Below are 20,622 nucleotides of genomic sequence, written 5' to 3'. Positions count from 1 at the left end.
AAATTAAATTAATATTGTCAAATTATAAAAGCCAAAAAATGTAATGATTTTGAGTGTTTATTCAGTTCAGTTATTGAAATAAAATACACTTATAGGTAACAGGTTTAGGTTTTAAGGTTAAATTGGGCAAAATATAAAAATGCATGGCACTATTACATAGCGTGGCATGGTAAAAAAAAATATATGAAATTAAATTCGTTCTTAAAATTAAAATAAATTAAATTCGTTCTTAAAATTAAAATACAACACATGGAAATGAAAAAAAAAAATACACAAAATTTGCTCATAATATTAACAATAATCGACTTCCTATTGGGTTTAGAATTTTGCTCCAAGAGTCTTTTTTGTAGGTATTGGTGTGTTACATGTGTATGGCAATTTTCGTGCATGTACGTGAAACATAGCTGGAAGGCTGTTGATTTTTTTATATAGGTGGCGCTGTCGAGCCATTTTGCCACACCCTCTTCTGAATCCTATATTAGATGAATATTTTCACCAGGTTTGACACATGTGCAAAGTTTCATGACTTTTTGAGCGTGTTTAAGCCCTCAAAAATGTGATTCATTTGGGAGAAGAAGAAGAAGAAGAAGAAGAAACGGAACAGTTACAAGAGGGTCCTCGCACCATTGGTGCTCGGGCCCTAATAAATTAGGAGCCCAAACCTGTCTTGGGCTCCATACATATACCCCGTACTGATATCTGAGTTTTGTATCCATGATTCAGTTCTCTTGTGTGCCAGTATGTGTCAGTAATGAAATTGGACTAAAAGCCAGACAGAGACTGATTGTCTGTTGTCCTCTCACTATTGCATTGCGTGCAAAACTCAGGTGACGATTCAATGTCCCATTCCTCTTCCAGACTCAGGAAGTCAGGCACCTCTCTCCTCATTCAGTCATGAAATTTGTGTTTTCAAAGAAAAATTGAAATAGAACCACAGGTCACGACATGAGAAATGTCATGTCACCACTCTGGAATACATGACTTTTAACATCTGAACTGATTTTAAAACACTGGGCATCATACACTTGTCACTTTTGTAAATGGTCACAAAGATAAAATTGGGCATTATACACTACTAAACAACTGAGGATAACACACTGCTAGTCTTTAAAGTTTTTGTGAAAGCAGCAAACTCACACAGAAACATACGCCATGTTGCTAAGAGACAGTTGAAGTCAATGGAAACAATGTGTTCTAAAATCAGCTCACAATATCAAACATGGACTGGATGTGATCACAGTCTGATGCTCAAAAATCATAGCCTGTGCCCATCCTACTCTATACAGTTATCTGTGAAATCCATCAACTCTGACTGACCAAAATCTGCAGATTGATCTGACTTTGGCCAACTACAGCTGACCATTCCAGAGTGCTGATCAGAGCAAAAATGTGTCCATGTCGTTTAATGTTTTCAAGGTTTTAGGTACAAATTTTGCATTTCAAAAATTCAATAAATGTATTTATTATTTGAATTCAGTAAATAAAGGTAAAGATTTCACAGATACAGAAACAGCCTAGTGAGTTTTTCTTTTGCTTTAGACAGTGGCTCTTTAATTAATGTTTGGTTTAAAAAATAATAACAATAACAGCTGTTTAATTTTCATTTGAAAGGAGCATTATAGAAAAGAATGACATTACACTGGGATCTTCCAGACGGACATCTGTTCCGTTTAATGCCCACTTCCTCTTTCACTCTGTTACAAGAATCACAAACACACACGTTGCAAGGAGAAGGAAGCTGTTGAAATCATAATGCTGAGAAGATGTAAGACTAAAGACAGTCTGTTTACATAAGATACCATGGGAATGTCATTGTAAACAGAGAGAAATATTTGCTATAAAGGCATTTGAGTTATATCACATATAAAAGTGGTTTCATCGTAGAACATGCAGTTGCAATTTAAGATAGCATCTTAGTGAGTATTAAAATATACTCAGAACACAAAGGTCAAGGCACAAGCAAATATTTTACTTAAAAAAAACTTCAAGCACTCTATTTGGAGAAATAACCGTTGTAATGGTTAATATAGTTACTGAGTTCCTGGCTTTATAGCTTCTTACACAGTCAGTCTGAGGTACTGATGCATGATTCCATAGCCACATCTACAGGCACTTTTGAGTCCGTGAGACACTCTGAGTTGGTGGTGTGTGAACTCGGTCTTTTGGACACGAATGATAACTCTTTATTCCCTTCACCTGACACTGCACTGGACAGATGCTGGAAGAGCTTCTGTATTCCAGTTTCCCGAAGCGAGCTGCGGAAGGTACGCGCGGCAAACACATAAAGCACTGGATTGACTGAGCTACTGATGAACGCCAGGGCTCCTGCTATAATGTTCATTGTGGTGCAGGCTTCCTCCAAACTTTCCGCCATGTCGGGATTTGAAGGCTTGAGAGCGAGCGAGATGAGGGAAAGAAGGTTCCCCACATGATGAGGAATCCAGCAGAGAGCGAACATCACCACCACACTGCAGATGAGAACCGTCGACTTACGCTTGGACTTGAAGTTCATCTGCGCTATGCGACTGAAAAGGCAGCCGTAACAGACCAACAGAGTGAAAAAAGGGAGGACGAAGCCTATAAGAGTCTCTAAAATGAGCAACACGGCCTCCTGGGCATCGTTTTCATACTTCCTGAACAGACATTGATTTTGTCCGTTAACTTCTCCCAAAGTGTGAGTTAGAATGACGGGAATACTGAGGAGAAATGAAGCCATCCATATCATTAGAAGTACCTTGTTTAGTGCTTGTTTCCTCCTCCAGCCGAGTGAGGCAATGGGGTATCTGACAGCCATGAAGCGCTCCACACTCATGACGGTGATGATGAAGACGCTGCTGTACATACAGGCATAGATGATGTACACCATGGCTTTGCAGGCAGCCTCTCCAAACACCCAGGAGCGGGCCAGCGAGTAGATCCACAGCGGCAGAGTGACCAGCACCAGAAGATCTGCGACCGCCAGGTGGAGGATGAGAAGCACTGTATGTGAACACTGCTTCACGTGCTTCACGATGGTCCACACCACCAGCAGGTTCCCAGGTGTGCCCACCAGGAAACACACCCCCAGGATCACACAGGCCCCCAACAAGCCTAGCTCGATCTCCTCATCCTCCTGAAAATGAGCCGTAGCGTTCATGATTCCCTCTCTGTCCACTCGAGTCTGCTATACATCTAACCACTGAGCTAGAAAACCTGCCTCAGCAAAACTCACTTCCCTTTTGTGGAAGCTGAGAAAAACAGAACTCTCAAGCAGAAGGATTTTCTTCGAAAAAGTGTGTACGTTAGCATGGGAGGAGCATCACAACCATGAATTCAGATATACAACTTCTGTATAAAAAGTGGACACAATTACGGATTGTGTTTACACTCATGAATTTCTGACAGTTTGGGTGAGTCTTTTTATTGATTTATTTTTAAATCAGTTTTCACCTCTGTTTTAAGCATTATGACATTTAAACAACTTTAACAATTCCAAAAAATCAACTATTATGGCAAAGTTCCTGTAAACAAGTTCAAATGTAATGGCATTTAAACAACTTTGATCACAAATATTTGAGATGTTGTAAAAATGTAAACAAGTATCATCAGTTAAAAATCTAAATGTTGTGTCATTTAAAATTTTGACCACAAAAACCGATGAATATCATGTCATTTAAACAATTTTGACTAGTAACAAACAGAAATATTATGACATTTAAACAAGTTAAAAACAAGTAGAAGAAGAAATATTATGCCATTTAAATAAAGTTGACAGCTAAGAAAATATAAACATTTCAAGTCTATTACAAGTCTAACAGTTACTCAGAGATCTGTGAGATCCCTCTTGTTCACCACCATTGAGGTCTTCAAGGATCTTTCCATCCTGCTGTCCAGAATCCTGTAAGAAGCCTTGCTGTGTTTGCGTTGTTATGTCCTGAAACAGCTTCACGATCCCAGACTTCTTCAGACTTCCATGTAAGTTTTTAGACGCAAACGCATACAGCACAGGGTTTACTGAGTTACTGATAAATGCCAGCGCTCCAGAAATGAAGACAACACTGTTTGGTATTTGAGACCATTCATCTGATTGTCCTACTAGAAGAACCACCATCCCTACGACATTGAGGATGTGGTGAGGCAACCAACACACAATGAAGGCCACGACCACGCCACAAATGAGAAAGCCCGTTTTCTTGGTCTTAAAGCGCACCTTTCGGAGATGAACGGCGACCTGACAGTAGCAGATCGCAAGTGTGAGAAATGGAATAACGAAGCCAAGCAGAGTCTCCAAACACAAACAAAAGACTTCAGAGAACAAAGAGCTGTACGTCCGGGAGAAGCAATGTTTCACTCCATCCTCTTCTTCATCGATATACTGGGATATGATGACAGGAATCCCCAAAAGGAATGACAGGATCCAGATCACTGGCAGTATTCTGGCCAAGGACATCCTGTTTTGCCAATACAACATCTTTAAGGGGTATCTGACAGCCATGAAGCGCTCCACACTCATGACGGTGATGATGAAGACGCTGCTGTACATACAGGCATAGATGATATACACCATGGCTTTGCAGGCAGCCTCTCCGAACACCCAGGAGCGGGCCAGCGAGTAGATCCACAGCGGCAGAGTGACCAGCACCAGAAGATCTGCGACCGCCAGGTGGAGGATGAGAAGCACTGTGTGTGAACGCTGCTTCACGTGCTTCACGATGGTCCACACCACCAGCAGGTTCCCAGGTGTGCCCACCAGGAAACACACCCCCAGGATCACACAGGCTGCAATGTTCCCTCCAGATGACCAGCTGTCCTGTAACAAATCATTGTCACTATAGAGAGAGGAGTTGATCATCTCTGTCTCGGTTTTTAGCAAGTCTGAGTTCTGACTGAAACGGACTGCTTTTCAGTTCCTTATGATTATAGCTTACAAAGACACACTTCCACTGTTTGTTAATCATATGACCAAGGTGGAGACCAATCATATACTCACATAGTAAAGTAAGTTTCATTATTGTGCTTTACTTTTGGTTTTCTCAAACTGAAATTGAATGAAACAGTTAACAGTGTGGGAATCCTTAGTTTATTTGAAATTAAAACTATTCCGGGAAACCTGTGAATGATGTTAAACAAGTCAGTTAAACTAGAAATGAGTCAGTGTCACACATGAGCACCACCCTCCTGAGGTGTCACTAGATGTTTATGTGTACAAACTTGAACGATTTACATGATAAGATCAAAAGAAGGAAAAAAATAGAATTTATCATTCTTATAGTCTAATTTGCTGTCTTGTTTAGGACAGGTTACATGACTAGTAGCCTATCATCTGAAATGCAGAGTTAGTTTGTTTTGATAATAAATTAGAGCTCTAGGTCATAATTAAGTGTTTGTCTGGTTGTCTGCGTAATAATTAATATTTTTTTATTTAATTAAATATGAAATAAATCAGACAAATGCCCACAAGGCTATCAGCACAGATGAAGTTTTCTAACCGATTGAAGGCAAAAAATATTGAAGAAATGCATTGTAATCGAAATCTGAAGACGTCAAACCAATAGGGTGTAATAAAAATAAACACTTACCACATCCACTGGTCTGAAAGAAGAAGTGTTATGGAAGCAAAATTTAATGCCTGAAACAAACATGGGTTTTGCCTGTAGTGTCTTCCCTTAAAATATTATAAATACTAATATTAATTATTTGATTAAAATTTGATAATGTTGCATTCTGGCAGTGGAGTAGTAAGTTGTAACAACATCTTTTGTATTGGACTATAACTTACATAGTTTAGGGATAAATAATAGATTTCTAAACAAACTTCTAAAGTTATGCTCATGTGTTCTAAAATATGAAATAAAATATGAAATATTTAATCAATATTTATTCACATTGTTAAGTCTACTTACACTCATTATTATTATTATTATTATTATTTTCATGTGATCTATGATGTTTAAGGAGATGTTTAAGATTGTCAGGAAAAGCAGATTCAAGATCTTGGGAGAGCTTCACAAGGAGTGAACTGAAGCCGGAGTCACCACACTCAGATGTCTTCAGGAACAGAGTTACAGCTGTCACATTCCTAGAACCAAGCCACTCCGGAACCAGAAAACACTTCAGAAGCATTCCTCACCTGAGGGAAGGAGAAAAAGAACTGGACTGTCGCTCAGTGGTCCACAGTCCTCTTTTCAGATGAAAGCAAATTTAGTTTTTCATTTGGAAATCAAGGTCTTGAGTCTGAAGGAAGACTGGAGAGGCACAGAATCCAAAGTCCAGTGGGAAGTTTCTGAAGTCAGTGATGATTTGGGTGCCGTGACGTCTGCTGGTGTTGCTCCATTGTGTTATCAAGTCCAGAGATTTTGGAGCACTTTATACTTCCATCTGTTGACAAGCTTTATGGAGATGCTGACTTCATTTTGCAGCAGGACTTCAGCACCTGCCCACAGTGCCAAAACCACTTCCAAGTGGTTTGAGGACCATGATATTACTGTGCTTGATTGGCCACCAACTCACCTGACAGATGAGCTGAAGGCAGCTATCAAAGCAACCTGGGCTTCAATAACGCCTCAGCAGTGCCACACTGATCGCCTCCATTCCACACCGCACTGAAGAACTAATTCATGCAAAAGGAGCCACAACCAAGCATTGAGTACATAATTAAACCTGCTTTGGAGATCTTTAACATTTCTGTTTTGAAACAGTTTTTTTTTATTTTTTTATTGATTGATTGATCTTTAAAAAAATATTAAATTTTTTTTGGAGATACTTTAATTTTCCTAAGCTGTAAGTCATAACCATCAGAATTAAAACAAAAAAACTCTTTGTGTGAATATCATCTAGAATATAAGTTTGCCTTTTTTAATTACATTTTTAAAAAATAAAGTACTTTTCCATGATATTCTCATTTTTTGAGATGCCCCTTTAAAAGAGAAGACATCTAAACGAGTCCTCCCTCGAATCTGTCACAACAGACACAGGAAGTGAAGTGTGTGGCCAGGTGAATGTGACAGTAGCGCCATCTGCTGGTCATACTTCATACATACTGTAACAGCCCAAACTTTCACGCATTTCTTTCTTCTGTGGAAAAGTTGCTTATTTATCCAAAACGTACATTTCCCTAATATAGGCATATCTTAAGTTGATGCACTTGACTGATCGGGTTTTAGACATTTATGAAAACATACATACATTCCATGCACATTTTAATGCAGAGTGACAGAGTGAGTTATGTGAGCTGCATAAGGTTAGTGCAAAAATCATAGTTTTTTTTTATTCATTACAGCTAATTGTCTTCAGATGAGGAAGGTCTTTCTGATCCAGTATTTCACTGTCTAGAGCACAGCTGGTTTGATCCACTTCATACAGACACTGCAGGACAGGTTTAAACAAATGATGGATCATTCATCATTAGTAGGTTTCTTATATTTTGTGCAATGTCTGTGTGATTTTACCCTGTTACAACGACATTTGTTTCTTTTACTTATTAAAGCAGTACACGAGAGATCTTGCACCTGGTACAGCATCCAACCGTATTTCAACCACCCAAGTACAGAAACACAAATGCAGATGCAGATGGATAAACCTGTGCAGCCTTTATATGTTATGTTTGTTGTGAGCTAATATCATCAGTAAATATAATACTGCTGGTACAAAAGTGATATTCCAGCAGGTAAAGTATATTCAGTCTAAGCTCTGAGGGAGTTTTTTTCAGGAGAGGACAAAACAATCTTTGTCACTTACATAATTCAAACAATTATATATATATATATATATATATATATATATATATATATATATATATATATATATATATATATATATATATATATATATATATATATATACACACATATTTCTATATGATAGTTTGATAGTTAAGGGTGATGGACAAAGGTTTAGAAATTGTGTATTGTTTGTTGCTGGTTAAGTTAAACATCAAGGATTTAAATGAAGATGTAAATGAAGCACTCCAGACAAATGCTTCCGAATGCTTCAGTGACTCCATGAACAATAAAAGTACAGGTAAAAATGTAGATAAAACAACGTCATTGACAGGGAGGGTCTCCTCTCCTCTGCTGAGACCTCCAGCACACACTCAGAACAACAGCATGTTGGTTTTCCACCTACTGTACTAACACATTCTATAAGTGTGAAAAGATGCTGGCACCTAAAAGAGATTGAACAGATGAGTCGCCCCAAGCATTACCTGGAAATCTTTCTCATATCAGGCAACAGCTGATAACTGGTTTCTCTCTATCACACACTTGGCCTAGCACAGCCACCGGCGCCAGATTTCATGGAGTGCCTGAGATGCAACAGCAGTCTGTCGCCTCAGCTACACTAGAGAAATGGCCCAGTGATGAATATACCGTGGGAGATTAGCACACGTGTGGGTCTCTCTGAGATGAGTCTGTTGACTGCAGTACTGATGAATGTCATCTCCATCAACAGATAGATAATGAGTGGACACCAGCAGAACCCGGATACAGGCAGAACTAATACAGCGCAGCGACACACACCATTTACAATGCAAAGAGACAAACTATGACACCTGTCTGAGAAGCAAAGGGAACTAATGCAGACGCCCAGAGGGCCCGGGTCAGTCACTCAGCACAGTGTCAGCACAGAAGCACTCACATTCCAGCAGGGGCTTGGCTGAAATGTAGACAAATAACACAGGGACAAGCTCTGGGGCGACACAGTGTTATAGTAATGGTATCAACTGATAATTTCATTTTCTGTAATTATTGTGATACTCTTGTATAGCTAGCTTCTCATATACCATGGTAGTTTTAAGGTCCGTAAAACAAATTTAATGGAAGTAACAGAATTCTTCTCTGAGGAGCCACTGGTGTAATATATAATACGACCATCCATCTTTAAGAAAAGGCTAAAAACACATCTCTTCCATCAACACTTGACTCTTGCACTTGCACTATATTTTTCTTTTCTATCAATTTTCTTTTTAATTATTATAGTGTTCCACATGTACTGTGTACCACTTACATATTATTTCTCTTTTGTTGTTGTGTTGATTGTCCTCATTTGTCAGGCTCTTTGGAAGAAAGTGTCTGCTAAACGACTAAATGTTATGTAAATGTAATTAATATGAAAACAATGATGTGACCATCCAGTTTAGGATAGATGGGAGTTTTATGATTTATGTTGTTCCCAATGTATCATGTAATATATAAAAAGCAAACAGATGGGGCAGAGAGCTGCGGTATTCGTGACTGTGCGCCCTCGGCTGGGTGATTTACAGCTTGATCATCCTCCAGTGCTAACAAGAGGAGTCCTAGTCTTTTGCCTTTATTTTTTTTTTTTTTACACGCTAGGGAAAACAAAAGCAGATAAATATCCAACAGCATTCATAACTGCCACGTAATCAAAAGAAGAGGATAAAAGTATGCATCAGAAAACTAACAATAGAAATAAAATGCATCAAAGATAAACTGTATTTTCCCCACACCATAATAACCTTAATTGTGGTTTGGGAAAGATTAGGATTAGAGTTTTGCCTAATGGTTGTCAAGTTAACAGCTTTTGGCATTCACTAATTTTATGACTGTCTGGAGATCCTAGAGATGTGTTTTAGATTATACATGAATCAGTATGTTTCCATTGCTCATATTCAGCTTTTCCAGCTTCCCGAAGTTCAGATTTGGCTGTAATATTATTAAAGATTGATGATGCAAAACATTCTTGGTAAAACAGATAAATAAACCAGAGTAGTGCTGCAGAAGCCCATGCAGCCTCACTGGAGCACTCAGAGCTCATCATGTTCACTCACGCTGTGAATGGTTCAGCCAATTATGCCTCATTGAGTTCCCGTTCCATTCTCCGGTTTGTGGTTTCCATCCATGTGTGAACGAAACAAAGAATGCTGGAAAATTCTGTGGCATTTCCTACATGCTAAACCACTTTATTTCATATCTCTTTGTCCAGATGTGGTCTTTGCATACAGTATTTCAGTCGTTCGTACAAGTAGATGATGCTTGCCAATGGATGCCATATTTCCTGATGCGGATACTTGACTCCACCAAAATAGACTCTAGAGATTATAGCAAAAATAGTCTGTTTCCTCCAGGAGATCCTTTAAAAGAAGAAAGATCTATTCAATGGAACCTCACCTGAATCTGTTTCTCAGATGAAGATTAGAATGATTAATGGGCGATCATTCAAGTATTTTCACTTTCCTTCCTGTTACAGACAAACCATGCTACTGTGGATCAATTCATGTAGAGAAATAAAGCAGCAAAAAGAAAATGTAGTTTAAAGGTACAGTAACTATAGTTCCAGAGGCAAAGACAGTATTTCCTTTTTCAACTTATTACCTGTCTGTTGCTTATCTTATATAGAATTATTAAAAAAAGCATGGCCAATGAAGAACAGTTTCTTTCCACAAACCACTCACAAATAATAAGCTATTGATGACAATGTTCCTCAGGCTATAACAGTACAGTAAACTGAACCGAACCATTTCTCATACTGATGGTTTACATGTATTTGAATGTGCATTTAAACTACACACTGCTTGTGCCCCAAGGCACAATAACATCATTAGTAACAATGAACCTGTTCCTTAGCTCAGTCAGTGAGCAGAAATTGAATACCAGCCTGCAGGGTTTGTGGGATGTGTGTGGCAATCATAAATTATTAAAAACAATAAACAAAACACTTTCAATGTCGATACAAAGCTATCTTTATTACTTCTGTGTGAACTTGTTAAGATGGAAAATAAAACATCTGTGTACATACTCATGCTTCAGCTTGAAGTGGAACTTGCAACACTTTTTTAATGACTATTATCTGTTGTTTGTACTCTTCCAATTTGGGTTGGCAACAAAGAAGGGCACTTGAGTGATTCCCATGTTGACTGGTTAATACATGTATAAACATTACTTTCTAAACGCTATGACCTCAAAGCACCACTGGTGCAACTATTTACAATTTACATGTTGTATTTAGTTATACTTAATAATGTAAATAAGAGAACTGAAATGAAAACTTTCACCATCTCCAACCAGGCAGCAGTGCTGACCTGAGGTCAGTTGTATGATTTGAATGAATGATCTGTGATTCTGGATCAGGCCAGCTATCATACAGCATACTGACTGACTACAGGTCCACAAACTATGGAAACACTAGAAAGAAGAGAAACTCTACCAACAAATGCTTTAAACGTTGCTTAACACCTTTAGTGTATTGATGCTTAGAAATCTAGCCATGCCATTTTTTTCTAAATCAAACCTTCTGCAGCAAAATGGGCAACAACAAAAAGAGTGGGAAGTGAATAACCAACCGCAACAGTTCAAAAGTGTATTGTACACTACTACAGTATTTACAGTTAATAATACAGCTGAGAACACTACTGTATCTTAACATTGGAAAAGAAGATAAATACAAGAATATTTATTCAGTTTTATAGATCATTTTTAAAATTATATAAAAGCTATTGAAGCTAAAAGTGGCTTAAAAAAGAAAAAGAGAAACAGTGCTATTTTGAGCGCATTTTAAACTCTGCATGAGATTTGCTGGCACTCAGTGGGAACAATAAATACTAGCTCTGTACTTCTCTTCGGTCTGGCAACGTTGTCTTCGCAGTCTGAAGCAGACAGGTCTTAAACCTAAAGGATGAAGGAAGACAGAATAACATGCATTACATACAAACATGTGTAAGGGCACCAGTTTCAGCATGAATGATATCTGAGCTGAGATGAGTTTTAATGCATATAGCTATGGAAGTGCGATGTCATGGAGCGAAAGCCAGACTTACTGCAGCAGTGCTTACTGAGCTCACACTATAGTAGAGGGACCAATCACCTGAGCTTCCCCCTGTGACGAGAAGGAGATGGGCGCAGGTGTTATCACAGGTTAAAGAGGAGGCAGCTCTGATTTAATCATCAGGTGATCAGGGAACGTGTTTATTAGTGCTGGCATAAGCATGGGTGTTACGACATGTGTCTGCATCAGGCTATGTCAACATTCATCCGACTAGATTTGAATATGGTGTTTCAGAGATAAACAAAGTTCTCACACTATCCTTCTGGCACTATTATTTTTTTTAGCAACTTATTGGCACATTCAGGTTGCACCAGTATTGGTTATTGGTTTTTTGACAGCGAATTTTTTTGACAGTATATATATTTATTTATAGTTTGGTGCAGTCAAAATAAATGTCTCAAACATAAGCCAAACAAAAAAACGTATCGGCCAATATACAAAAAAAAAAAAAAAAAAAAAAAAAAAAGCCAAATATCGGTCGCCCATTACTTTAAATTGCCAGTAAAACAATAGGCCAACAATGCAACATCGCTTTCGAATACTGCCATTTTCACAGCCCCACACTACAACAGGAAAACTGTTTTCATATGTAGCCACTTTTAAGGGCATCTTAAAAAAATCTCAGTTTTTGCTGGATCTCAGAGTGGGTAAAAGACCAACAAGTATAGAAAATGTATGAAATGAATTAAATCATGTGTGAAATGTGTTTTCAAATTCATCTGGATGAATGTGGATGTAGCCTCAGTGACACTGTTTGGTCTTTTGATGTTGGCACAGGCAACCAAAACACTGGCCTGATCTGAAATGGACGCGCTATACTAACCGCTGAGATGTACTGGCTGTTAAAGCAGGGTTTCTCCTGGGTGGGAGAGGTGATGGAGGAGTAACAGGAGGAGTCACACGGTGAGCTGGGCTCCTCGGACAAAGCCTCGGGAAGGTGACTGGACACACATCCGCTGTCTGACCCGCTCGAGCCACTACCTGACAGACAGTGAGACGACGAACCCGAACTCTCTGTAGCTGCAAACACAAGTCAAAGATCAACATCCTGTTATAAACATGGTTTCTGAGGAAATGTTTAACCCTTTCAGATGTCATGGTACATACTCATAGATGGCTGACTGCTCGTCTCGTGCTCCAGCTCGTCTTCCTCGATGCAGGGGCTGATGAGAGGTCTCTCCCCTGCTAACAGGCTTTGGCTGCTGTACATATGTAGATTCAATGGCCCCAGCAGTGTGGAAGAAGAGGGGCCACCGGACACTGGGGGGCCACTAACAGGAGCATTTACTGCAGCTCGTTTGAATGGGTTTGAGTGGTCAAAAAGCGAGACAGCAATGGAGGCTCTCGTCCTGGCCCCTGTGACAGAAGAAAGCGTAAAATCAACCCATAGAATCAATTGCTGCTTATTTTTACTCAAAACATTATTCTGGTCAGAGATAAAAAAAAAAAAATCAATAAATCAAGCATTATTCTGTTACTCTGATGAGTTTGTCATGTTAAACCAGCTCACCTCTGCCTTTCATGATGTAGTCAATGGCTCTGTCGTTGATAGCAGCATCACTGGGTTTAATGTCCAGGAAGGGTTTATTGCCCACCCCCATAGAGACCATCTCCTGCATTCGGATTTCTTCATACACACAGAGAAACATGTTTAAAAACGGTGCCATATATCAGAAGTTACAACAGTACTGATGATAACTGACATTTAAAAAATGAAATATTGATATTGCGTTAATACTACACAAATGATAATATCATAAATAATCTGGCGTCTATGACCATATAGGCCTAGATGACACTCCAATATCTGTTGATTAAGTTTAATGATGAATTTGAAGAATTAAGTTGCATAAAGCACATAGAAAGTGTAAAAATGATTTTCTTAGGGATTGTGTAAATATATGCAAATACAGGTTGAACAAAGAATTTTATTTGCATAATTTTCTCATTCCATCATGTCAAACTGTAGAAATACAATACTGGTGTGACTTGAACGTGTTTTAAATAGCTTCCTATCTGCCTGAGGCATAAACAGATGAAGTGGTAAAAAAATCTTCTGATATGCTAAGATGGTATGTGACAGGAAATATTATATCTGTAATTATCCTCTAACGTTCAGAACTAATTCAAACAACTTTGAAAGCTTAACAGCTTCAGTGTCTCTTTCCCACCTTTATTCCTGGTGGCCTGCTGCCATAGTATCCGTGCAATGTCGCAGGTCCAGGCGTGTTTGATCTCAGAGGTGCTGGCTTGGAGAATGTAGGTCTGGTTCTTGGAAGTTCTCCTCCTGAACCAGACCTCAAACCTCAGAGCGTTCTCCCCCGACGTCTCTGTCATACCCACATCAGCCGTCTACAAAGACAATGACAGAGCAAAGAGGATATTCACATATCATCTCAATCAGTTTTGAGGGCTCATGGCATCTTGTTGTTATTACGGTTTACAGGGGACCATACTGATGCTCAGATCCTAAAACTATAACCTTATCTGATATCAACATAGGACAAGAATGTGAGTGTACTAGTAAAAGTACAGTGTGTTTATTCTGGAGATGGTTCCTGTCCTTCTAAACTTCAGATGTCCTTTAGGTGCTTACCTTGAAAGAGTGCTTATATATGTAAACATCCAGGCCACCCTCAATGCGTTTGGGTTTGCTGAACAGCACTAGATCCTCAAACAGGAACACATGTCTTTGGCACTTCTTCCTGCCATACCAAATTGTGAACTCATCTTGCCGAACCAACTGCCCCTGCTCTTTCAAATTAACCTAGAAAAGTGTGAAATAAACATTAAATAGTAAATGTAGAAGATAATTTGCTTTCCTATGTCTTGAATGTGAAGTGGCGTGTGTATCCGCTTACATCACAGTCTCTGATAGCGTCCATGGCGAGCAGATCATTCCCGTGGCGAAGCTGGAATTTGACCATCTCGGCGGCGGCACGCAGGTACATCAGCTCCTGCTCCTGGACTTCGCTTACCTCTTTGATCAGGTCTTTCAGCAGCAGGGCATACTTACTCATGCGCTGGATGGGCTTCAGCAGGTACGACGCCAGGTCCATCTTATCCCCCAACTCCAGCTGCTTATGCTGAAATGGGAGAACTTTTTTCAGTTTCAGCTCATGAGGTGAGATGAATGTGCTTAGAGCAGTTCAACATAAGTGGAATAAACTCTACACCCAGATGCCAGTTCCTCACCCTGAAGAAGCAGTTTCCATGGCTGGCAAGAAGTGTGTCTGACTTTGGCTTGTTCTTGCTGTATAAAGCATACAGGCTGAATTGGTCTTGCTATGTTTATATGGAAAAAAAACACACAAGAGAAATATTTAATCGTAATCATCCACATTTCTGCATTCGTGTTCTATAGAATAATTCTCTTGTTGATACAGAAATAGAGTGAGCATTTTCTTCCAAATTATTTCCAGGTTGAGTTGTTTTTGTTTTTGAGTAAATTGTTTAATATTGACTTTTCAGGTTCATACAGAGTGTGCAGGGATTTCAGGACAGGTTTTGCTGCTCCAAAAACATGTCATAAATGAATTTGCTATAAGCCAAGTGGCCTGCTTTTTTCTCTCTTTTCTCTGTGAACCACTGCCTGCGAAGGCTTCGTAAGTTAGAGCTCTTTAGGTGAGCCAGAACTATGATTGACCACAAATACAGAGAAAATAAAGACGATATAGGCTGGCGGTCTTGCGCTCATTTAAAGACCTCAGAATCACTTCTTCTGGCTCGGTTTGATTCCCATATTCATAGAGGGTGAAAGGAAAAGAGCAAGTAAACACAGAAAAAGTACTTTTCTGGATGGTTTTAGACTTTTGCTGGTTCAAAAATGAGTCGGTATGGACTGGGAACAGACGAGAACTGTTGAATTGAACTAAGAAAACAGATCTGAAGTCATGCAGCTGGACATGTGCTAGTTTCTGTGTAAAGACCGCGAGTGAAGGAGCTCTCTTACATGTCGTAGGAAGCAGTGGCTGACTCGTAGAGGATGATTGCAGCAGCTCTCAAGCTCTTTCAGGAAATACTGGCTGTGGAAGTCCACCAGCTTCTCCAGGTTTCCGAAGATGACGCTGCGCTTTCCCCGCAGGTCCTGTGGCAGGTCAGCGCGCTCCATCTCAGGGAAATAGTTGTCAATGATGTACCGCAGAGAACGCACATATTCACGCTCTGTTGTCACCATCTCATCCACGATGTGGCGTAGTTTACTGAAAGACAGTGAGAGTGGACAATTAACATACTTCAAATGCATACTTCCGTAACAATCATTTAGCAGCACAATTGTTTTTAACACTGATAAGGGTCACGGGATCGGGAAAGATCTGCGAGCCGGAACTGGAACTCAAGACACCCAGGTTCTTGAGTTCCAAATCGTCAAATTAGAATTATTTTTGAAGAATCATGTGAGTAATGGGTGCTGATTACTGTAATAGGAGACATCTTTCTAAAACATTACAAAATCTTACTGACCCAAACTTTTTATGGTAGTGTATGTCAGTGTGACATCAGCATGTGTGCCCTACAGCTTTTTCAGAGTGTGTAACCATAAAGGACAGGTGTTTTCACACGTCTCTCCAGGATGTCATGTGCTTTCTCCCTGAAACACTCGAGCCAATCAGTTGTGAGAGTCCATAATCTCTAACTCAGACCGGATGGCTCACTGTGACAGTTCCCATGGCATTCTTTTTATCCTCAGTAGTTTTAACACTTGACTGCCCAGATCTTTTTTTACCACTTCATAAAATCCTGATCACAAGTAAACCTGAATGCTCGAAGTGAATTACAAGCATAGAGCACCTATTGTCTGACTGTTTTACATTTACTTACATTAATTACAGCACTTTTACCTTCTCACCACACAGCTGAACATGGTGTGTATGTCCAGTATCGAGAAAAACAAGGTGAGGTTTCAGCATTTACATTCATCTTAAACTGGATTCTTATCAGAATTTTTTCATTAGCCTTAAATATTTGCAATAACTGGACCACACAGAGCCAAACAGCATGTTTTTTGTTATTTCTATCTGAAAAACTGTGTCAACATCACCTCTGTACTGCAATCTCAGAGAGTAAAGCAGAGAAATGTGTTTTGAAAGGAAGACACACAGATACAAGGACGTCCTCAAGATGCCTATATAATCAGCTAACGCCATCCGTCTCTTCTGTGTGGAGGAGCAGAAGACAAACAGGCTCCCCACCACTTCAAAGCCCACCTGGGAAAGTGATCTGTATCTCAGGCCTGTATCCTGAGGGGGTTAAGGGGTGACCAGAGGGACCCACAGCTGGAAGAGACATCCATGGAGATTCAGAGGATAATGGGGCTATGTCCGTTTAATACGAGACATATTGAGTTCCCTTATGCACACATTACAAACATGACTTAGTCTGTTTATGGTTTTTAGCTGGAACATTTTTTTTCCCCCCTGGATGTCTTCTGTGTGTGTGTGTGTGTGTGTGTGTACGTTAAGTTTTGAGCAGTTTGCTGTGAGTAGAGATATAAAGGTGTTTTCAGCATTTGATTTTCAATGTTTTGCAAAAGACTAAAGCTACACTGTACACTTTCATTTATAGAGAGACTCATTTGTAATGTGTAAAGTATGATTTTATACATTAACAACATGTTGTTCACAAAAAATAAATAACTGACTTTAATATCATCATTGAAATACAGTTAAAAATATCTGGACATAATTTTCTTTACTGTTAGATTTCTTAAAGATAATAAAGATAATTGCCAATCCTATTCAACATTATTATGCAATGTAAATTCGCATTTTCATAATTAAAATAATAATTATTATATACATAATTATATAATTTGTTAGAATAATAATATAATTATTTACAGAAAATATGTTTGTATAAATACTAATTATTTATGTAATTTATTATTAATTATTTATATGTAATTATTTACAGCTAGAATAAATAATTGTTGGGAAGTAGCTTTGCTCAGAATATGCGCTTTTTTATTTTTTTATTTTGTTTTGCTTTTCCATGGACCCTTTAGCATCCCGGAGCTCAGTTTGAAAACCCTTGAAAAACAAGTGTGTGCCAGGCTTAACATATTTGTCTGTGTTTATGGCAGCATTGCTGCTCATATTCAATTAGAAGAACACATTTTTCCATCATAAAGTGGAGGATATATAGTAAGTGGTTTTAAGCTGAAGCATGCTTCAGTCAATGGCCTGCAGACTTCCCTGGTTGACTGTGTTTATGTTTCAGCAAGTGAGTGTGTGTTAGCACTTGTATAGGAGTACCCACCTGCCCTTGCTGCGTGTTTCTGGTGCAGGACTCCCGCTGCGGTGTGAATCAACAGAAGACCATCCATGCATGGGCGGCAGGCGCGGGCTGTACGGCCGATCGATCACTTCAGTGCTGCTCACCTCCAGACCCTTAATGAACACCCCTGTGTTTCCTCTCCGTGCAGGCTCACTCAAAGTTCTCTGACAGGTCCCGTAGCGTGACACAGATTCACTACCGGCCGTATCAAAGCTCTGGGTCTTCCTCAAAACCCTGCGGTTTGGTTCTACAGAAGTGAGGCTTGGGCTTGTTGCACATGCCTGCCCCTCCAGTTGTGGCCGCTGTGGAGACTCATCTGTAGAGATGCTACGTGTTAGCCTGTGGGATCTGACAGGGGTGCTGTGGGGGATTCTGTGCTCAATGCTATATGGACTTCCTGTGGGGGTTCGGACAGAGTCACGGGTGTCCATGCGATTGCCTGAAGGACTGCAAGGAGTGGAGGACGTGCTGGACTGTGAGGAAAGTCTGTCCCTGCCCCAGCCTCCACCGAACACTTTCCGACATGAGAAGGAGATGCTACTGCTACGCTCCTGAGGTTTAGCGCTACAGTCAGAGTTCCGGCGAGAGGAGTCACTCCTCACTGATTTAGGGTCACTCTCGCGGCGAGTGCGCAGGGCCATCTCCAGCTTCTTCTCAAACATCTGCTTGGTCTCCTGACACTTGGACCAAGCAAACTTCCACTGCTTGAGTCCCTGCTCGCTCTTCAGCTCCCCAGCGAGGTCCTTCATCTCCTGGAAGTGTGTGTCGGGGATCGGGGGGTGCTGACTGCGATAGGTCTCCAGACACGTGATCATGCTCTGACACTTCTCAGACATGCCACATTCCTCCATACTAACACACGCTAAATGACGCATGCCCTCTAGCGCCCATTCATATGCCTAAAAGAGAGAGAAAAAGAAAAGAGTCAGCTGATGTGATGAAAAACTTTGTTTATGGTAAAAACTGTTATATACTTTTGTCAGGGGTGCACCTTTTTAAATCGACTAACTGTAATACTGTAAGATTTCCATTTAAACTGAAAGCACAAATCTAGGCTATGCAATATATATATAATTAAAACACAATTCATAACTGTGATATTTCATTTACTGACGTGCGTCAGTTGGCAGAACTAAACAGAGCAGTGCATGCCGGTAACCCACCAAAATAAAAGCTTGCTGATTTTAGTTTTGAAAACGATGCAAATTCAAATTAAAAAAGTAAATATTAGCAATTTATTTTTATGTGTAGTATAAAATAATTGTATTTTTATTGAATAATCACTTTTATTTTAAAATATAATTAATATAAAATACTATAAATATATATATTTTTTTACCAGAATGTGTTTTCCCTGGGAATAGAACCCATGACCTCTTGCGCTGCTAACGTTTTTTTTCTCCCTTATATTCTAGCTTCATTTAAATTACTGAAAACATTTTTAATAGTAATATTAATAGTACTATTAATATTTAAAAGTAATATTTTTATTCATAATTTTAAATACATTTTAAGTTTTTACATACTTAAGTCTTTACAACACATTGGGTAAATTGGCAGCTTAAAAAAAACTACAATAAAAAACAAACATGATAAAAAGGGTGGGAAAAAAAAGGTAATGTGTCACATAAGAAGTTTTTATGCATGTTTGAGAATGGAGAAAAGGAAAACAACTACAAAAGCATGTTGATGGGGGTACGGGAAGGACAGAATGAGTGAGAAACCTCCCAGCATCTTTCATGCGAAATAAAGGGGTTTTTAGCCAGGAGCTGGGAGGTCTGGGTAAGAAGACTTTAACATGCAGCTCAGCAGCAGGAGGGCCTATAGTTTCAACTATGTGTGACAGCACCCTGCCACAAAGACACATGCCAACCGCTTTACTAGCCGTCTTTCCATTTATGAGAAAATCTGATGGCCCCTTCTCACACTCCAAGATGCTGTTACATCAACTCAGCGGCACTCTTGTTTCTAGACCTTTTTTCATCAGCATCCAGGCGGCAGGTTTCTATAGTGAGTGCTCCGGAGGATACGAGTCCTCACCATTCTAGGTAATGAGTAGTTAAACTTCAGAGGGGATTAAAACAGATCAAACACAACCCCCGTCCACCTCATACACACACACACACACACACACACAAACACACACTTCTGCGCTGACTGCAAACACCGGGTTGTGTTTAAGCATTCCTGAGAAAGGAGCAAAACTCCCCCTCTTCTCTCTCTTTCTGTGCACACACAAAACCTTCCCAATCTACTTTAGCTGCTATGTGACATGATGACAACGCCTGGCTCCCAAGCCCCTCGGCTCTTTCTCTTTTTCATGTAAGGGTGACACGGAGGCCAAATGCCAGCGTATGGGCCTTTGGCACCCCGATACTAAAGTCTCTCAAGAGCAGGGGTCAGAGGTTAGCTGCCCACAGTAACAATACACACGGCTAAGCAGTGACAGAACAGATAGAGGAGAGAGACATATACAAAGAATACGCAAATGCGACAGATAACTGCTGAGTGAGAACCAAACAGTGACAATGAATTTGAAGGTCCTTGTTAACGGAGTGGCATAAATGTGGTTTGGTTTCTTTGAAG

General features: G+C 39.7%; 3 protein-coding genes across 7 annotated transcripts in view; all 3 read right to left on the bottom strand.

Annotated features, from left to right (window-relative positions):
* Positions 1–1,648: 1,648 nt before the first annotated feature.
* On the bottom strand, positions 1,649–3,232 carry si:dkey-148a17.6 (leukotriene B4 receptor 1). The gene has a single exon (XM_026267552.1). It carries the CDS (start codon positions 3,134–3,136, stop codon positions 2,066–2,068), a length of 1,071 nt encoding a protein of 356 aa, XP_026123337.1. The 5' UTR covers positions 3,137–3,232; the 3' UTR covers positions 1,649–2,065.
* Positions 3,233–3,261: 29 nt separating this feature from the next.
* LOC113106031 (leukotriene B4 receptor 1) lies at positions 3,262–5,079 on the bottom strand. Its single transcript, XM_026267553.1, has one exon. The coding sequence runs from the start codon at positions 4,829–4,831 to the stop codon at positions 3,791–3,793; it is 1,041 nt and encodes a 346-aa protein (XP_026123338.1). The 5' UTR covers positions 4,832–5,079; the 3' UTR covers positions 3,262–3,790.
* Positions 5,080–10,660: 5,581 nt separating this feature from the next.
* plekhg4 (pleckstrin homology domain containing, family G (with RhoGef domain) member 4) overlaps positions 10,661–20,622 on the bottom strand; it is a 58,076-nt gene continuing 48,114 nt past the window's right edge. For 4 of the 5 annotated variants that reach the window (XM_026267546.1, XM_026267548.1, XM_026267549.1 and 1 more), the window contains 11 exons: positions 18,019–18,935; positions 15,713–15,962; positions 14,956–15,045; positions 14,622–14,846; positions 14,357–14,527; positions 13,932–14,112; positions 13,271–13,387; positions 12,868–13,116; positions 12,584–12,780; positions 11,753–11,811; positions 10,661–11,603 (listed from right to left, as the gene is read on the bottom strand). In XM_026267546.1, the coding sequence (XP_026123331.1) occupies positions 11,773–11,811; positions 12,584–12,780; positions 12,868–13,116; positions 13,271–13,387; positions 13,932–14,112; positions 14,357–14,527; positions 14,622–14,846; positions 14,956–15,045; positions 15,713–15,962; positions 18,019–18,935 (2,436 nt within the window). In that variant the 3' untranslated portion in view covers positions 10,661–11,603; positions 11,753–11,772. The remainder of the gene's footprint in view (positions 11,604–11,752; positions 11,812–12,583; positions 12,781–12,867; positions 13,117–13,270; positions 13,388–13,931; positions 14,113–14,356; positions 14,528–14,621; positions 14,847–14,955; positions 15,046–15,712; positions 15,963–18,018; positions 18,936–20,622) is intronic. The other variant, XM_026267547.1, reaches the window with a different exon arrangement.

Source organism: Carassius auratus, chromosome 7 (assembly GCF_003368295.1).
Source record: "Carassius auratus strain Wakin chromosome 7, ASM336829v1, whole genome shotgun sequence".
Lineage (NCBI taxonomy): Eukaryota > Metazoa > Chordata > Actinopteri > Cypriniformes > Cyprinidae > Carassius > Carassius auratus.
The sequence above is the reverse complement of the archived record's forward strand: the minus strand, read 5'-3'. Positions and strand labels throughout refer to the sequence as shown.